The sequence below is a fragment of the Lissotriton vulgaris genome, chromosome 6 (assembly GCF_964263255.1).
Source record: "Lissotriton vulgaris chromosome 6, aLisVul1.2, whole genome shotgun sequence".
NCBI classification, from domain to species: domain Eukaryota; kingdom Metazoa; phylum Chordata; class Amphibia; order Caudata; family Salamandridae; genus Lissotriton; species Lissotriton vulgaris.
The window spans coordinates 944,946,096-944,962,958 of record NC_141694.1 but is presented as its reverse complement, the minus strand read 5'-3'; the positions used below and the strand labels follow the sequence as shown (position 1 = coordinate 944,962,958).

Below are 16,863 nucleotides of genomic sequence, written 5' to 3'. Positions count from 1 at the left end.
GATCAGATGACAATTTACTCTTCTCCAGCCATCCTTCGCGAATAGAAGAAACGACAGAGACCAACACATTATCCTTCACATACTCTTCAACCCAAACTCTCTTCTCAATACAAAAAGGGTTCTCATCATGAATAAGAGCAACTTGAAAAGAATCCCACTCATTTACTACACACTCTTGCAAATCCGAAGGCATGCGCAAAAGAAAATCAGCAATTACGTTGCTTTTGCCTGGAAAATATACACTTTTGATTATAAAGTCTTGTAAACGCATAGTCATCCTAGCAATTCTAGCAGTGGCATTGTAAAGGCCATCAGTGGAAAGCAGTTTGGTAAGAGGTTTATGATCAGTTCTAACTACACATCTCTTGCCCCATACAAAACTCCGAAAATGTTCTAAAGACCAAACAACAGCAAGAGTTTCCTTCTCAATAACCGAAAATTTACCTTCAGGAACTGAAAGAGCCCTAGACGCAAAAGCAACAATGTGTTCTTTTCCAAAACTGTCAATTTGCGAAAGTACGCTTCCCAAACCCTTATTACTGGCATCAACAGTAATAACAGAGTCAAGATCCAAACCAAAAGGGGATAACACTGGGGCATTGATGATGTCAGATTTAATACCATTGAATTCATCTTCACAAAGGGCAGACCACTCAAACTTGACTTTACTTTTCAAAAGTTGTCTAATGTTAAAAACTTTACTAGAGAAACCTTTAACAAATTTAGAATAAAATTCTACTATTCCGAGGAATGACCGAACATCATCCTTACTAGTTGAGGAAGGTGCTTCCTTAATAGCATCAACTAGCTTGGGTTTAGTTGATACACCATCAGAACACAATACATGACCTAGATAAGTCACAGATTTAACCCCAAAATGACATTTGGAAAATTCAATGGTCAAACCTATTTTTTTCAAGAATACTAAGAACCTCTTCAAGGATGGAATTGTGCTCAGCCTCATCTTTTCCATAAATTAAAATGTCGTCTTGAAAAAATCTAATTTTAGGATGTTTGCCAAAAAGCTGGTGCATAATACGTTGGAAAATGGCAGCAGCGGAGGCCAATCCAAATGGCATCCTCTTAAATTGAAAACACCCCATAGGAGTAATAAATTCTGTAAGATGCCTACTGTCATAATCCAAAGAGATCTGATGGTAAGCAGCAGAAAGGTCCAAAGTAGAGAAAATAGAAGCACCTTTAACAGAAGACAACATTTCAGAAATTTTAGGTAATGGAAATTTATCAATTATAATGTTCTCGTTCAAATGGCGAAGATCTACACATAGCTGAATTTTGCCATTTGAACGTCTGGCGATTACAACTGGAGAAATCCATTCGGAGGATTCTATCGCTTCAATTATATCCTCTCCAACCAACTTCTCCAACTCCTTCTCAACATCACTGCGAACCAAAATAGGAATATTTCTAGCTTTAAAAATTTTTGGTTTTGCATCACTCTTCAAGACAATGCGATGAGAAAATCCATGAAGATTACCAATCTTGCCACTAAAATCTTTTAAACATGGAATCACCAATTTTTTCACCATCATTAATTACTAAAACTGGTTCGGGACTATTAGGATTCAAGATGATATCTAAATCCCTCTGATCTCTCCATCCAAGGACAGAAGGACCACGTTTAGCCACATAAAGTTTTCCCAGGGAATCCCTGTCCTTAAATCTGAACTTTAAAGGCTTAAAGCCAATAATATCATTCTTTTCCCCCAAAAATCCTTCAGGAGAGATATCTGAAGCATAAAAATCATTTCCCAAATATTGTGCAAAATCAGAATTCCACACTCTCTCATTAACTATTGTGTAGGGAGAACCAGAATCAGCATAAATATTAATGGGAACCCCACCAATTAATATGTTACAAATTGGTTTTTTGAGAACGTTCCCCTTGAAGGAGTCCTTAATGTTGAAAATATAAACTTTCTCAAGTGGTTTCTGAACACACTCCTCTTCCATAGAGCAATGCTTATCCTTTTTAATGCATTAATCTTCAACAGAACAATGTAAAACTTTTCTAACAATACCTTCCTCATCACTAGAAGAAGAATCACAAATCACTTTAACTTTCTTACTCTTAGATCTGTAACAGGCTCTAGAATAATGCCCAATTAACCCACAATTGGAACATTTTTCCTTAATGGCTGGACACAATTTAAAATTAGCCAAATGTGAACTGCTACCACACCTGAAGCACTTGAGCTTATCAGAATTTTTAACATCACTAGACTTGGGTTTACTTTGAAACTTCTGTTTATAATTAGATTTACCTTGAACTTTAGAAATAGTATGTTCGGAAACAACATTAGAATCAGAAGAAACTTTTTTTCATTCACCTTGATAGATTTAGCGCTGCGGCCAGACAGCTCAGCTTTCCTAACAATTGCTAAAACATCCTTAAGGTCAGAATCACCATTAATCCAAAGTCTGTCTTGGATTGATGGATCAGATGCATGCATTACAACCTGATCCCTTATAAACTGTTCTTGAAGGTGATCAAACTTACAATCATCAGCTATCTTTTTCAGTTCAGATACATAGACATCTATAGTTTCTCCAGGTTGTTGTGTCCTGCGAAAAAATGTATACCTGGTAATACCTATACACACTTTGGGAGAAAAGTGATTATCAAAATCCTTCAAAATATCACTAAAAACATTAGATTCCCCACCACCAGTACATTTTGACATTTCTTCATAAACTTTCAATTCCCCAGCACCAAGAGAATGTAAAAATAACTTATTTTTCCTTTCTGGTTTCATTTTTCCCTCTTTGTCGATAGTATCGATAAAGTTTAGAAAATATGCCTTCCATTGAAGCCACTTCATGCAAGGTTCTGTCCCAGACGGCCAAAAGGCTTGAGGTGATTGTATGGTAAAGTTTTGAGTAGGCATAAGGAATAACGAGATGTCACAATATAGTTAAAGGAAAGAAAAAAAATCTTACTGGATGTAGCTTGGTGAAAAACTGGAAATCACGACCATTTCATGCAGTATTAAAAACAATTATGTAGAAGGATAAAAGATTAGCAGATAAACGGAAACGCTGTCAAAAACTGCCTCAGAATGACAAAAACAACAAACGCTGCTGATCGATGCTTTTAGAGTAACGAGGAACAACCGCTGAATAGCTGGTAACGTTGTTATGGAAACTTCAAAATGGGCGCCAGTGTCCTACGTCATTACGCAACGTGCGTAAAGCGTCGTGGTATGAGGCGTATCACAACGAACGTAGGGTGGAAGTCGGAGAATCGGAGAGCGAGGCAGAATGAAGACACTCGATCAGGCTCGAAGGTAACTGCTTCACTAACTGCTTCACTATGCTTTTCAAAAGATGCACAGATCACCCACAAGGTTTCGTAAGGATTAAGTTAATTACAGACCCAGCGCCAAGACAATGAAAATTGTTCAAAGTCCCTTAAACGATTGCGCATAAAACGGAAGTCCGGGGTCAATTAAAACAGAAAGTTCCTTTACTCACATGGGTACTGTGGTGAAAGCAGTCAAACGAAGTAGAGGCAGTCAAGGTAGAAGCAGAATAAAGATGTTCCTTGGAGTAAAGAATCTTTAAAATATCGATGAAATTAGTGTAGAACTAATTCTTCAGTAAAGCGCTTCTTCCTTGTAAATAGGTAAAAATTTGAAAAATCCTCAAAATTGGAATCATCAGGGTTCAAGGGGTTTCCTAGTGCTTCCTGGACCTCGTCGCCAAAATTGTAGTATTGAGTCCACTCAATAATTAGTAGAAAAAGTGAGTTTATTAGAAGGAAAGCACAGGAGCAGGGTAGGGTACAACCTACACCGGAATTCTTCCCCAGCAACTGTCAGCACAGAGGCTGGAAGAGAATCCTGTGACTACAAAGAATGTTAAAGTAAAACAATTCTAAACATAACTTAAAGGAGCAACACGACATCCTCCTTTAGAAATGTGTTTTTTTTTTAACGAAGGATGGGACTAGATTTCAAACACTGTATCCTCAATGTGTTCGAGAAGTGATGAAGGTGTTCCAGCCATTATGAAATTTCACATTTATTTTATTTAGAGTTCTAGTCCATAAAGTTTGCAATCTTGTCCTCCTGCCTTTTCTGCGGAGTTCAAGAAAGCAATTTTAAAACCAGCAGTGGCAAAGCAAATAGGTCTCACCTATTCAAGAGCTAATGACTTTGTCAATTGATTGTTCAACCATGTTGTACAGGAGCATGTCTGTTATGCAGAATGGCTAACAGAAAATAAAATAAAGCTATGACGCGGCCAACGCTGACCACATCATAGCATTGTTTTTTTTTCTTTTTACTTTCAGCTATGCTTCACAGCAGCCACGCTATGTATGACATGGAAAAACATATTGACAAAGTGTCATATTGCCAGGCAACCCAACATTCTTGTCCAACAATGCTTGGGGTCCCACAGTTCCAACCGCTCTTGTCTTCAACACATCCAATATGGCAGCCTGTCTTGCCCTTAGCCTTCCTGTATCCTTCTCTTCATCCGAGGCATTGAATTCTCCTCATTGGCTACTATTCTGTCCTGCATTGTGTACTGAGCTGACCATCACCATTGTCCTTGCCATCTCCAACTTAACGCTTGCCACTACTGTCCCTCATGCATTCTCAGATATAGTGCTGCATGTCCTCTAGTTGTCCACTGTTTCCGCCACCAAGGAGCAGGCAGCCATACCATCTCCATAACTGCAGCTAAGTTATGGAACTCGCTGTCCAGTCCTCCGGCATTCACAACCAGCTCTTACTTTTCGTAAAGCCTTGAAACATGCCTTTACTCCACATCCCATTTAAAATGGCATTGACCTTCTGTGGTTCAAATCGGGATATTCTGGAAACATAACCCTGAATCCTCAGTAGAACGATTGCTTATGAGATTTGAGGATTTGTAAGCAGTCTCTACCTTTAAATAAATTTGAACCAGTCTGAGATGTGGACTCCTACTTCACCCAAAGTCGAGGCAACACGGTTTGCAAATAAATTCACAACAAAAAAATCTGACGGTAACAGCTCACCTATTCGCTTCCTTCAGATGAGGTACAACCCAATAGGTAAAACCCCAAGAGTCCATGACTGAGCTTAAGGGGATTGGGCAGGTTCTCTATATTTTCATAATACCATTTGTCTAAATTCACAGAATTCTTTGTTGGGTTGTGATCCCAGTGTGACACATTATTATAATCTAAGTGTAGGCTGTTGTTTTCGCACACAAAACTGTACCATAGTGGCCTGCAGCGTAACGGACCACATGATTAGGTGGTGAGGCTCAGGAATTCGCAAGAGTACATACTAAAAGGAGAGGAGAGGGATGCGAAAGTGTAGGGAAAAAGACTAAAATAACTTGTTGATTCAGATTATAAACATTTAATAGAAGACCAGCTATTAGGCAGACAATGCCAAACAAAAGTCAATGTGTTGTTTAGCCATACTATGGGTTCAACATGTTTTATTGCAATCTTGGCTCAAGCCTAGATCTTGTGGCCTCTTAAGGACTAATGCACTCTTTTAGACCAATATTTATAAGACTGTTGCATACCCATTCCTTTGCAACAGTACATAGGCCAGCGGTTTTCTCTGTCTGAGATGATCCCATTTGGCTCACAGGCACCTTTTAATGAGAATAGAATGAAATATTGTGAAAGACTGAAGGGAGATTATAGAAGCGATTAATAGTTATATGGTTCCACTGTTAAATGTCAAAAGGTGCTGTTTATCAACTTTTAACAATCACCGGTGCTCTGTTGAGAATCTCTCCGATGAACACAAAACTGTTGGTGTACTTCGTATGGAGGGCAGCGCATGAGTTTTTCGTCTATTAAAGTATGTAACAGAAGCAATGCAATATATAAAACACATTTGAAAATCTAATTCCGTGATTGTAATGGCAATAAAAGGTTTGGGAAATATATATGAAGTAAGCATCCACTGAACCATCCTACCATCCATCCACCTATTAAAACCTAAAATTACATCATAAATAGACCAACAAACAAATAAAAGATTCATCTGATGTGCTTATAAAAAAGCCTTTGGTCTTTTTTAAGATGCAAGGATTGTGGAGCTGCTTTGTTTGTAACTAGACTTATTCAAGGGTTGGCATGCAGTGATTGATGTACTTGTGTTATTTATGTGTTATTACACATAATAGTTCGAAAATTGTTTTGCTAAAATTGAGCAACCAAAATAAATATGAATTATAATATAAGAAAATTGTGTTTGTCTTTATTCAGGAATATGAACACCAGTCTAGCGCAGAAGCCAAGTTTGTGAAGGAGCTGGATCAGTGTGAGATGATACTTCAGGCTCTAGAATATGAAGAGCTGGAGAAGAAACCTGGCAGGCTGCAGGACTTCTACAATTCAACAGCAGGTGTTTTTCCTTTCATTTAAAGTTGAAAAATGCAATTGCCTAAATCTGTTGTAGATTCAAAGATGTACATATACTGCCAACTAATAGTTGGTCACAAAGGGCCTGTTTGTTTTTACCTACAGCATTTTTCAAGGTTGTGAATGTGTACTATGCAATTGTCTCCAAGTCTCTGTTAGACCTGCCATCTTTTGGTTTGTTCCCCTATTTTTTTTGCTTCGTGACCTCCCGTTTTTGACTCTGTTTTTTGCTGGTTTAGTTTCTCTGCGCACTTTTTCACTGCTGATCACTGTTAAAGCGTAAGTGCTCCTACTGTAAATTGTGTTTATGGATTGGTGCTTCCATAGTTGACTTATTTGATTTGCCTTTAAGTCCCTAGTACAGTGCATCGTGTGTGCCCAAGGCCTGTATTTCAAATGCTGCTAGTGGGCCTGCAGCACTAGTTGTGCCACCCGCATACAAGCAGCCCTTCAAATGGTTCTCAGACCTGCCACTGCAGTGTCTGCATGCAGTGTGGCAAGTACACCCACTCCCCAGATCTTACCTTTTCTTACATGTAAGGCACCCCTCAGCTGACCCAAGGTACCCCCATGGGCAGGGTACAGTGTATGTGAATGGTAGGACATGTACTGGTGTGTGAGACGTGTCCTGATTGTGAAAGGCAGTGGGCTATCTGTCTCATAGGATAGAATGGGAGATGCTTTGTAACATCTTAGAAGTAAATGTAAATTGATACTTGTATAGCGCACTACTCACCCACAAGGGTCTCAAGGCGCTTGTACGAATACCGCTGTGGAACCCATCCTGGCTTTCCCTGTGAGGCGTCCACTCCTGGGCACCCCCAAGGTGGAGGCCAGGCATCCTTAGCGTTGTGGGGGCCGTTGTGGAGATTAAGCAAGCTATTGCCCAGAGTTGCAGAGTGGGACTCCATGATTGGAATAGGCACCGAGGCGAGAATTATCAGGTCCGGGGAATTTTGAGCCCAAGACCTGCCAAGGCAGGGAATTGAACCCTGGTCCTGGGCTAGACCTCTGCATCAGCGTCTGCCTCTCTAACAATTGAGCCACACTTCTCCACAAGTATAACTTCCTGTTAGAACAAGATAGAGAAATTGAGTTTGGCCTGCATTTGGAGTAGTGGGAGGAGATTTCCTTGCACCTGAATAGACCTGGTCTGACTTACTCAATGCTGTCTCCACCTCCTGCCAAGAAGCTGGGCCAGAGAGGACAGAACCAGTTTAGCTAAGCACAGAGACTCTCTCTGCCACAAGAGAACAAAGGGAAATGTGGTATTAATTTTGGGGCCCAGACCCCAGAGCATTAGAAATTTTTTGGGACTCGAAACCTGCCAAGAAGAAGAGCTGGAGAAGCTGTGAGGAGGAGCTACCACTTTGCTGTGTGCTTTGCTGGCCTGCAGTGGCTGCTTATGTCTTGGGCAGAGGAAAGACTGGACTGAATTTTCTGCAACATTCTTTAGTTGTGTTTCTCCAAGGGCTTGAGGTAGAGCTTAAACGCTATTTAAGAAGTCTCAGGAACAGCAAAGACTTCAAGTTCATCTGAGAACTGTGTGTTTTGTGCTGCAAAAGAAGAAAAAGCAACCGAATGATGTCAACAACGCTGCTGCTGGCTAAGTGTTCTTAAGGCACCGCAGAGGGCACCGCAACCCTGGTCTCACTGGCGACTATGCCAGACGCCGCCACCAAGCCACTGCTTGCACCAGGCCCTGTGGGCACCACATTTCACAGTGCCTCGCTTCAGACCGCCACAGTGATATCCCCGACAACACTGCTGTGTGCCGACATCTATGCCGCTGCTTGCGCTGTGGTTCGAGGGCACCGCTCGTAAGTTACACAACGCCCCACCCTCATCTTGCACCGCAGCCTTGGCCTACCTGCGCCGTTGACTCCAGTTTGTCCATCGACGACAGCGCTTCAGTAACAATGACGCTGCTGCTTTCACCATGACCTGCCAGCACTGCGACGAGCACACCACATCACTTCACACCGCAGCCTTGGTCTCACTGATGCCGCTGGAACCATCACCGAGCCACTGCCTACACCTCAACCTGATGGCACCACACACAACACCGCTGTACTTCACACCGCAGCTTGACACCAACGCTCCCAACCTCAACCATGAGGAGGTCGACTTAAAGGGCCCGATGACTCCTGCACTGACCCCAAGAACTGACGCCTGCCGACGCCGGCTCTTTGGAGCTTAGCGAGAGGTTTCCGACACCCTGCATTTTTAAAGCTTCTGTTTTCAGGTCATCCCGACACCGTAGCTTGCCTGCAATGCCGCTGTCTGCCAGAACTGTTCGGATTTGTTGTTTGCGACGCTGCGATAGCCCCGGACAGAGCTATCGACTAAATGGAGCTGTATTTGAAGTCTATTTCTACAAATGCTCTACAATGCTCCTCAAATTAGATACATCTTTAGATACATTTTTTGTGCCAACGACTTCTGCTATAATGAGAAGAGCAGAAATCTTTCAGAGTAACACAATGGGAAAGTTTGATCTCTGAACATAGTTTTTTGGCAGCAACAGGTCATAGAGAATGCATGTTTTGTTGAGTAATGTTTTATATTAATTTTCTGTTTCTTCCTTTTTGGGTGTACTATTTAGATTGTATGTTTCCCTTGAAAGATCAACATTTGGTTTTAAAGTGTTTATTTAACAATGACTACAATGAAAAGTCATTGAGAATTAATTGAAGAAGTAGCTGAGAATAAAATGCTAGCCTGATGAAGTACATGAGAGCTTTGACAAGTAACCTTCTGGAAACCAAAATCCATTGCACTCCTGAATATGGTAGGCAATGTGGCCGAAAGATAACAAACTTCTTATGAGGTCTGGGTTGATTACCATCACAAGAACGTGTGCTTTCTCACTATCCCAGAAACCGGAGTCCTTCAAGATGCAAAGAATAGATAAATGCTCTACCTTCCAAAAATTACTGGCATATGTGGCAGTTTCCAAAATATATTGTTCGTGAACAAGATGCTCAAATTCCCAATACCACGCCATATTACGAAATGTGTGGATTGCTAGTGCAAAGACCGCGGCTAAACTGCACACCACCAGCATACCACAGACTGCCGGGGTCGCGGTCGGGGAAAAGCAACTGCCACAGAGTGGTACAATGGAGTTTCACCACCGTCCAAATTATGAGTTTGCTTTTCCACGAGCTCTCCATGGCGATGAGATCGCCAGCTTTAAGTCGGTAGAACCGAAGGATTTGGGTTGGTACTCACCCCTTTCTTGTTCTTTCCATCAGTTAAACATGGATTCCTTTCTCCAGTCCCCCCTTCACAGCAGCATCTTCACCTTGAGGATTACAACTCTGTTTGTGGCGGTGAGCCCTTTTTGTCCCATATACTCATTACCTGGACTGCCCACATATGGACCGGACTCCAGCAATGGGTAGGTGGTATTTTTGCACATGTATCATACATATGTGTGCATCTGACACACAGCAGTCGAAGTGCTCACACAGGCATTGATACATATAACAAAGTAATCACCACCGCTGCAAAGTCTCCACAGCCACACCGTGGGCACCACGTTAAACTAGTAATTCAGTGGTCTGAAGACCGCTGATGCTGCAGGCTCCTGGCGGCTGCGGTGTTTGTGCAGTCAACCCCCAAACTCGTTATACTGCCGAAAGTAATAAACTGAAAGTAACCCGGGCTAAAGGAATGAAGCATAAGCCTCAGGGACTAACATTCACATATTTCTCTAGGTTCTGTCAGAGAGACTAGCATCTCCTGCATTCCTTTACATATTTTGTAGAGGCCAACTGGTGATGCAGCATGCAACAATCAGTACTCATTGCTCAACAAGTAAAAACTCCCCTAAGTCTGCAGGAGAGAGAATGATGATTCCCCAATTATTATGCAGAGGGAATCTTGATTTCATTAAAGACAAACAGGGGCTAACATTATACATATACTTTTATTTGCTGCCACAACATGTAGCCCTTTGCCCTTTAAAGAACCTTAATACATCATAAACATATAGAATGTTTGTGAAGAATAACTATCCAGTGCACAGGGCTATCTTCCTCTTTAAACTGCTAACAAAATAGGGTTAAAAGGAATGCATCTCTGGTAGTATGGAAAGACTCAAGTTCTGTAAAAACACTTGTTGATCATCTTAATCCTAAGTGGAACTATCTAGAATAAGAGAAAAGGAATATAAAGTAATTGGAAACTAACCTATATGTTTAACAAGCTTAAAAAACTTAAAGAAACCTTATTTACCCCTTCTCTCCTCATAGGATGAGTAGCGTGGGATAATGTTAGCCTCCGTTTTTTTTTTTAATGAAATCTCTGTATAATATTTGGAGAATCATCATTTCATCACAGGACCGGCTACCATTATGCATGTTCAAAGCTGCTGAGAGCTACACTGCCAACATGCTCTATTAATCCTAAATAAAAATTTGTGAAGGTGTTGGCGTTAGATGAGTGGGCCCCAAATCTTGACTGGTCTATGCCAGCTTCACTCCTTATGGTATGTATACATCTAGCTAATGTTGCTAAAGAGACTGGTTTATGGGGTTTAACATAAAATAAAAGCAGTTCATCAACTCCTTTCTTTCTAAATTGTGCAATCTTGTCATCATATACTTTCATTCATCTTACCACACACAATTTCTCACAGTCATTGAAAAAGGGATAGAAGACAGTCGGACATAGTCTTTGTTCTCTTCCAAATGTCGAAATGTTATCCCCCCCCTCATTTGAGTAAAATCTTTTAGATAACTCAAGAACCTTACTATCTGAAACTTGTTTGAAAGAAATTAGGCAAAGTAAAGTTGCCAATTTCATGTAAATCTGTTTAAGAGATAAGAAGGTATTATCTTGCCAAGATACAAACACTTTGAAAATTAGACTAATATCCCACAAGGATATTAGTGCTTTGGGGGATCTTTTAAGTCTAACCCCGTTCATTACTCGTTTGATTAGACAGTTGCTACCTATTGCTAGATTATTGACTAAAGCATGCCCAGATGAAATTGCGGGTCTAACATTTAATGGTCCTATAAGGGAGACCAGAGTTAAAAAGGGTTGCTGAATAGTTTTCTATCTGTTGAATAGGGACCTTCAGAGGATCTAAACTCCTCTCCAGACACCAGCTGCACAATTTTTTTCCACACACCCTCATATCTTTTCCTCTTTCCTGAGCCCAGGATTCATCCAATAAGTTCTTAAATTCTGATGAAAGGTCTGAATATTTATTTGATCCCCTGAAATCCTCCAAACAAGAAGGTTTATTTCCCCCTCTAAGACCAAAGGGCTTTTCTCTCCCTCTGGGTCATGAAGCTGGCCCAGGGATGCTGGAACTAGATGAGAAATATCAATAGCCAGTACCATCACTCTCGGGAACCAAACCTGGGCTTTTCAGAAGGGAGTCACAAGAATGATACTGCTTGAATCTATTCTCTCGTTCCACAGGGCTCTCTCGATTAACGAGAAAGGGGTGAATGCATAGGCTATGTTCTTGCCCTAAGGTTGAAGAAATGCGTCTATTCCTGGGTCTGGTTTCCAGCTGAAGTAAGTTAGAACCTGAAAGTTTATTCTGCTCGCAAAGAAATCTATGTGGAGTGGGCACCAAAGGTCCTGAATCAGAGCAAAGAATTCTGGATGTAACTTCCAATCGCTGAAATCACTCCGGTATCTTGAGTTCCAGTCTGCCCTTACATTTTGAAACCCTGGAATAAATACCGCTCTTAGGATAATCTTGTGTTCCCAACAAAAATACCATATTGGTTGTGCGAAGTGTGAGAGCACCTTGGATCTCGCACCTCCTTATCTGTTTATATAGGAAACTTCTGTGAAATTGTCTGAGTGGATAAGAGTGTTTGAATTCTTTAGAAGGTCCTTGAAGCTCATAACAGAGTTCAGGCCCGCCACCATTTCTAAACAATTCATATGAAGAGACTGTTCCTCTAGGGACCATCTTCCACCTGTCTCTATTTCTCCTATAGAGGCTCCCCATCCTGTGTTGCGTGCATCAGACTCTATTACAAAGCCTGATACATTCCCGAAAATGGCCCTGCCATTCCATGCACCGAGGTTGTTTAGCCACCAATTTAAATCCTCTTGTGCATCTAGTGAAAAGGGAAGCAAGTCTTCGTACCATAGCCCGTTCCTTAGACCTAAGGTCTTTAGTCTCTGTAAAGTGCAAAGGGCCGGGAGATATGGCCTGGATGGAGGATGATAGCAGTCCCAAAACCCTCGTAAGGTCTCTGAGCAGTATCGTGTCCTTGTATTAGACTGACCCCATGTCTTTCTTTATCTTTACTACTTTCTTGTGAGGTAAAATAAGGTGGGATAGGACCGAATGGACCTGAAAGCCTAGTAAGTCTACCTTTTGAGTGGGAGTCCGAACCGACTTCTCCGTATTTATAATGAACCCCAGGCTCTCCAGAAGGTTCGTAGTCATAGGTAAATGATTTTGTACCTCTGTTCTGTCCTGTGACATAATGAGTACGTCGTCTAGGTAAATGATTAATCTTACTCCTCTCTCTCTCTGAGGTGAGTGACCACTTGACAAAGTACTTTCATGAAGCACCACGGGCCGAGGACAGCCCAAATGGGAGGCAAAGGAATTGGTAAAGTATGCCCCTCCATCAGAAACAGAGATATTTCTGGCTGTCCTTGTCCATGAGAATCGTAAAGTAGGTTTCTTTGAGGTCTAGTTGTAGTAACCAATCTCCTGACTGTAGGATATCTCTCAAAAGGTGAATACCTTCCATTGTGAAATGCCTGTAAGTCAAGAATCTGTTCAGGTATCTCAGATTATGACTGTCCGCCACCCCTTGTCTTTTTTCTTTACCAGGAATATTGTACTTTCAAAACCTTGTGTAGTGTCCAGGTAACCTACTAATGAGCTCCTTTGATTAACATCTGAGTTACCTCTATGTCTATAATGGTCATCTTCTCCTCCTCTAATCGTAATTCCTTACGCTCCCTGACTTGATGGGGCGTTTGCCAAAAATCTATTTTAAAGCCAGTAACTGTTTCTAAGGCCCAAGGGTCGTGAGTTATCCACTCCCAATTCTGGGAAAAGAGTCTTAGTCTGCCCCTACTTTTAGAGTTGAAGAAGAACAGGTGCTCACCTTGATAACCTTGAGTAGAGGATCTTACCTTCCTTTGCAGTTTCTTGGGGTCCTACCCATCTGAGGGTAGAAGTTTGAATGTTGTCGGAAGCCTCTCTCATAGTACTGGGGGTTTCTGTATTTTTGTTGATAGAATTGGTACCTGAAGGATCCACGGCTGGCAGGTGGTCCCCTTCTGTCAGCCGTTCCAAAAAGTGAGAAAAAAGTGCCAGATACCTTACGCATATTGTACTGTGATTTGCTGAAGGCAGTAAAGGTCGAAACATATTTACCCAATGTCTTAATGAAGTTTCTCCGAACAGTAGCCCATTAGTATGGTTAGTACCTTCCTTTGAGGCAAGATCTGCCAGTTTTGGGTTTATTCTTATCAGGACGGCTTTACGTGTTTCCATTATGAGGTTTGTATTTGCATTACCTAGCATGCATAAGGCCCTCTGTGCCCAACCTCTTAGTAGTTCAATGTTTACAGGAATATTTTTATCCCTAGCATCTTCTGTCATGTCCAAGATGCATGTGAGATGATCTAGGTTATCCAGGAGTTTATCTTGAGATTGTTTCAGGCACCTCTCTATGCCTTTCCTAGGTCTTTGCCAAACTTCAAAAGGAAGCTTATAATCTCGGGGTCCAAGTTGGGTGTGGTGCCCACCTTGTCCTCCATGGAGGGTCTTGGACACTCGCTTCTAAGGAAATTGAATATGTCACTATCAAGGTTTTTTTTACCCAGAGACTTAAGGAGTGGAAGACTTGTTCTTGCAGCCACCAGTCTGTGCTGCATGGGTGTTTAATGGTAGTGGAATTAAACATCTCTTCCCCAAAGGGGTCTTTAATTCCCTGGGAAGTAGAGGGTTGGTCCAGATCATAATCCAAATCATCTAGCAGATCAAATTTATTTTGTGGATCAGAAATAAATTCTAATTCATTATCAAAAGTGTTTTCTGCTGATGACATAGGATTTTCCTGATCTATTATGCCATTAGGGTCACTCCTTCTTAGTTTGCCGCCGTGGGCTACCTTTCTTTGTGACACGTTAAGGTGGCCATTCTCTCTTGTGCTGCATCCAGCGCCTGAATCTATAGTGGTGCGAGGGCTACCAGTAGTATAAACTGGTTCGAGAGCTTTAGATAGGTGCTTGCTTTTATGAGCAACCTTTCCTATTTTTTTAGGCAGGAAAGTAGAGGCTAAATCCTCGTCTGAGATTGAAAATTAATTGTCCTCAGAGGGTGATCCTCTCTTCCTTTTAGACAAGGCGGCGTCTAGTGCCTCTTTGAGGGAGGCTTTAAGCTCTTCTTGTAAATATTTTTTGATATTGTACCCCAATATGCCTGATTTACCCTGATTCTTGGGGTTATTCATCTCCGTTAAATTATAATAACCATTAAATAATGGTATGATAGATTTAGCCTGATTATAAGGTCTTAGGGGAAGGACTGTTATGAATTTACTTGATTCAGGGAAATAATCGGTAAAATCATACCATAAATGACCACAAAGTAGGGCCAAAGGATCAAAAAAGGCTTAAATATGAGCCAAGAAGGGAGCTGATCATTCCGTCTGTCAGTTTTCTTCAGGTCAGCCATTACAGCTTGGTGAAAGCTGTTGCCATGGCTACACTTGAGGAGGAGGGCATCGGCAGAGAGGAAGGACTTCCTCTGTTGACATTTGACGGCAACTCCGTTGTGGGTCAGGCCACTGCCTGAAAGCTCCGCACATGTTGCCAAGAGAGCCCGCCGCCAAGAGAGCAGACATTTACGGGCGGTGAGTTATTTCTTATAACAAGACTCCATTTTGTTTAAAAAGGAGCGTGGTGAGGCGTCTATGCAGTTGTGTCCCACCTCGCAAGCAGAGGTATTGCTCGATGCGTATTGACACAGGAAATGGGGTAATCCTTAAACTTGAAAGGCCAAATCTAACAAACCTAACAAAGCCAAACATACATTGGAAGGCTAAGAATAAGTAAAGGAACAAACCTGCAACTCTCAACAAATCGCGTATATACCTCGATAATCTGTAAATACTAAAAAACCCTTGAAGAAGCGTTTCCCATAGATTCAAATATGAACCTTAAGGCCAATAACACAGTACAATCCTATAAGTGACGATAAATTTGTTAAACTGTAAATTAATGTTAGCGTGACTAGTATTAAATATGAGTAAGGATGACAACAGAATGGTATACCTATCTTGTTGTGAGCAGCTAACAAAAGTGGAAGATAGCCCTGTATCTTGTTGTGAGCAGCTAACAAAAGTGGAAGATGGCCATGTGCACTGGATAGTTATTCTTCACAGACATTCTATATGTTTATTATTTATTAATGTTCTTTAAAGGGCTGCATGTTGGGTCAGCAAATAAAAGTATATGCATAATGGTAGCCTCCGGTCTTGTAATGAAATCAAGGGGCGCAGAAGATGCTGGGCTGTTTGTCATTATGAACACTCTAAAGGTATCCTTAAGGTATTAACCCCTCAGTATAGAGTATATGGTTTTCACATCCACCACACTATCTACCCATTACAGTAGAGACGAACATCATGTTTTCAAACTAAGTGAGGAAATTCCTTTAGTGGTCACACCAGAGGGATTCCAGTTTATGACTGCAAGGGAAGAGCTTTCCTCCCAGCGGAATTGTATTTTTTTATTTGACTTCTTGTATGTGCAATGGAAAGCAGATGGAACCTTACGGATGCAGTTGTTTTCTGTATGAATAGCACTTGGCGGTTACAGCTCAGTCCCCTGTGCACTGATTGAACCAAAGAGGTACAGTTGGAAAGGGGAGACTCTCTTTACCTAATCATACATAATACATAATCCTGAGCATTCACATTGTGACGAAGGTGGTGGGATATGCAGATAGGAGGCATATTGAACTTTAAAAAAATTCTGATTATTGCCGGTTTTCGTGTCTTGTGCACTTTTAAATTAAAACGAATTCTTTAACTTCCACCTTACCTGGAACGCTAACACGGTGTCAGGCTACTGTTCTGCTGACCCGCCTGAAGATTAGCGCTCCGGGCTGCTGGCAGAGAGCAGCGTTGTAGTTGTTTATTCCCCCCCCCCCCTCCCCCTCCCTCGGCATAAATCCCCGGATGCAGCGCCTGGGCCGGTGATAATCCTGAGCATTCACATCGTGACGAAGGTGGTGGGATATGCAGATAGGAGGCATATTGAACTTTAAAAAAATTCTGATTGCTTGTTTTCGTGTCTTGTGCACTTTTAAATTAAAACTAATTCTTTACCTGCCACCTTACCTGGAACGCTAATACGGTGTCTGGCTACTGTTCTACTGACCCTCCTGAAGATTAGCTATCCGGGCTGTTGGCAGTGAGCAGCGTTGTAGTTGTTTAGTCCCCCCTCCCTCC

General features: G+C 41.6%; 1 protein-coding gene across 1 annotated transcript in view; it reads left to right on the top strand.

Moving 5' to 3' along the window:
* The window catches only part of HDDC2 (HD domain containing 2), a 108,281-nt gene that overhangs the window by 76,732 nt on the left and 14,686 nt on the right, over nt 1–16,863 (top strand). Inside the window, exon 5 of the mRNA XM_086926983.1 lies at nt 6,245–6,383. Coding sequence (XP_086783109.1) covers nt 6,245–6,383 — 139 coding nt within the window. The remainder of the gene's footprint in view (nt 1–6,244; nt 6,384–16,863) is intronic.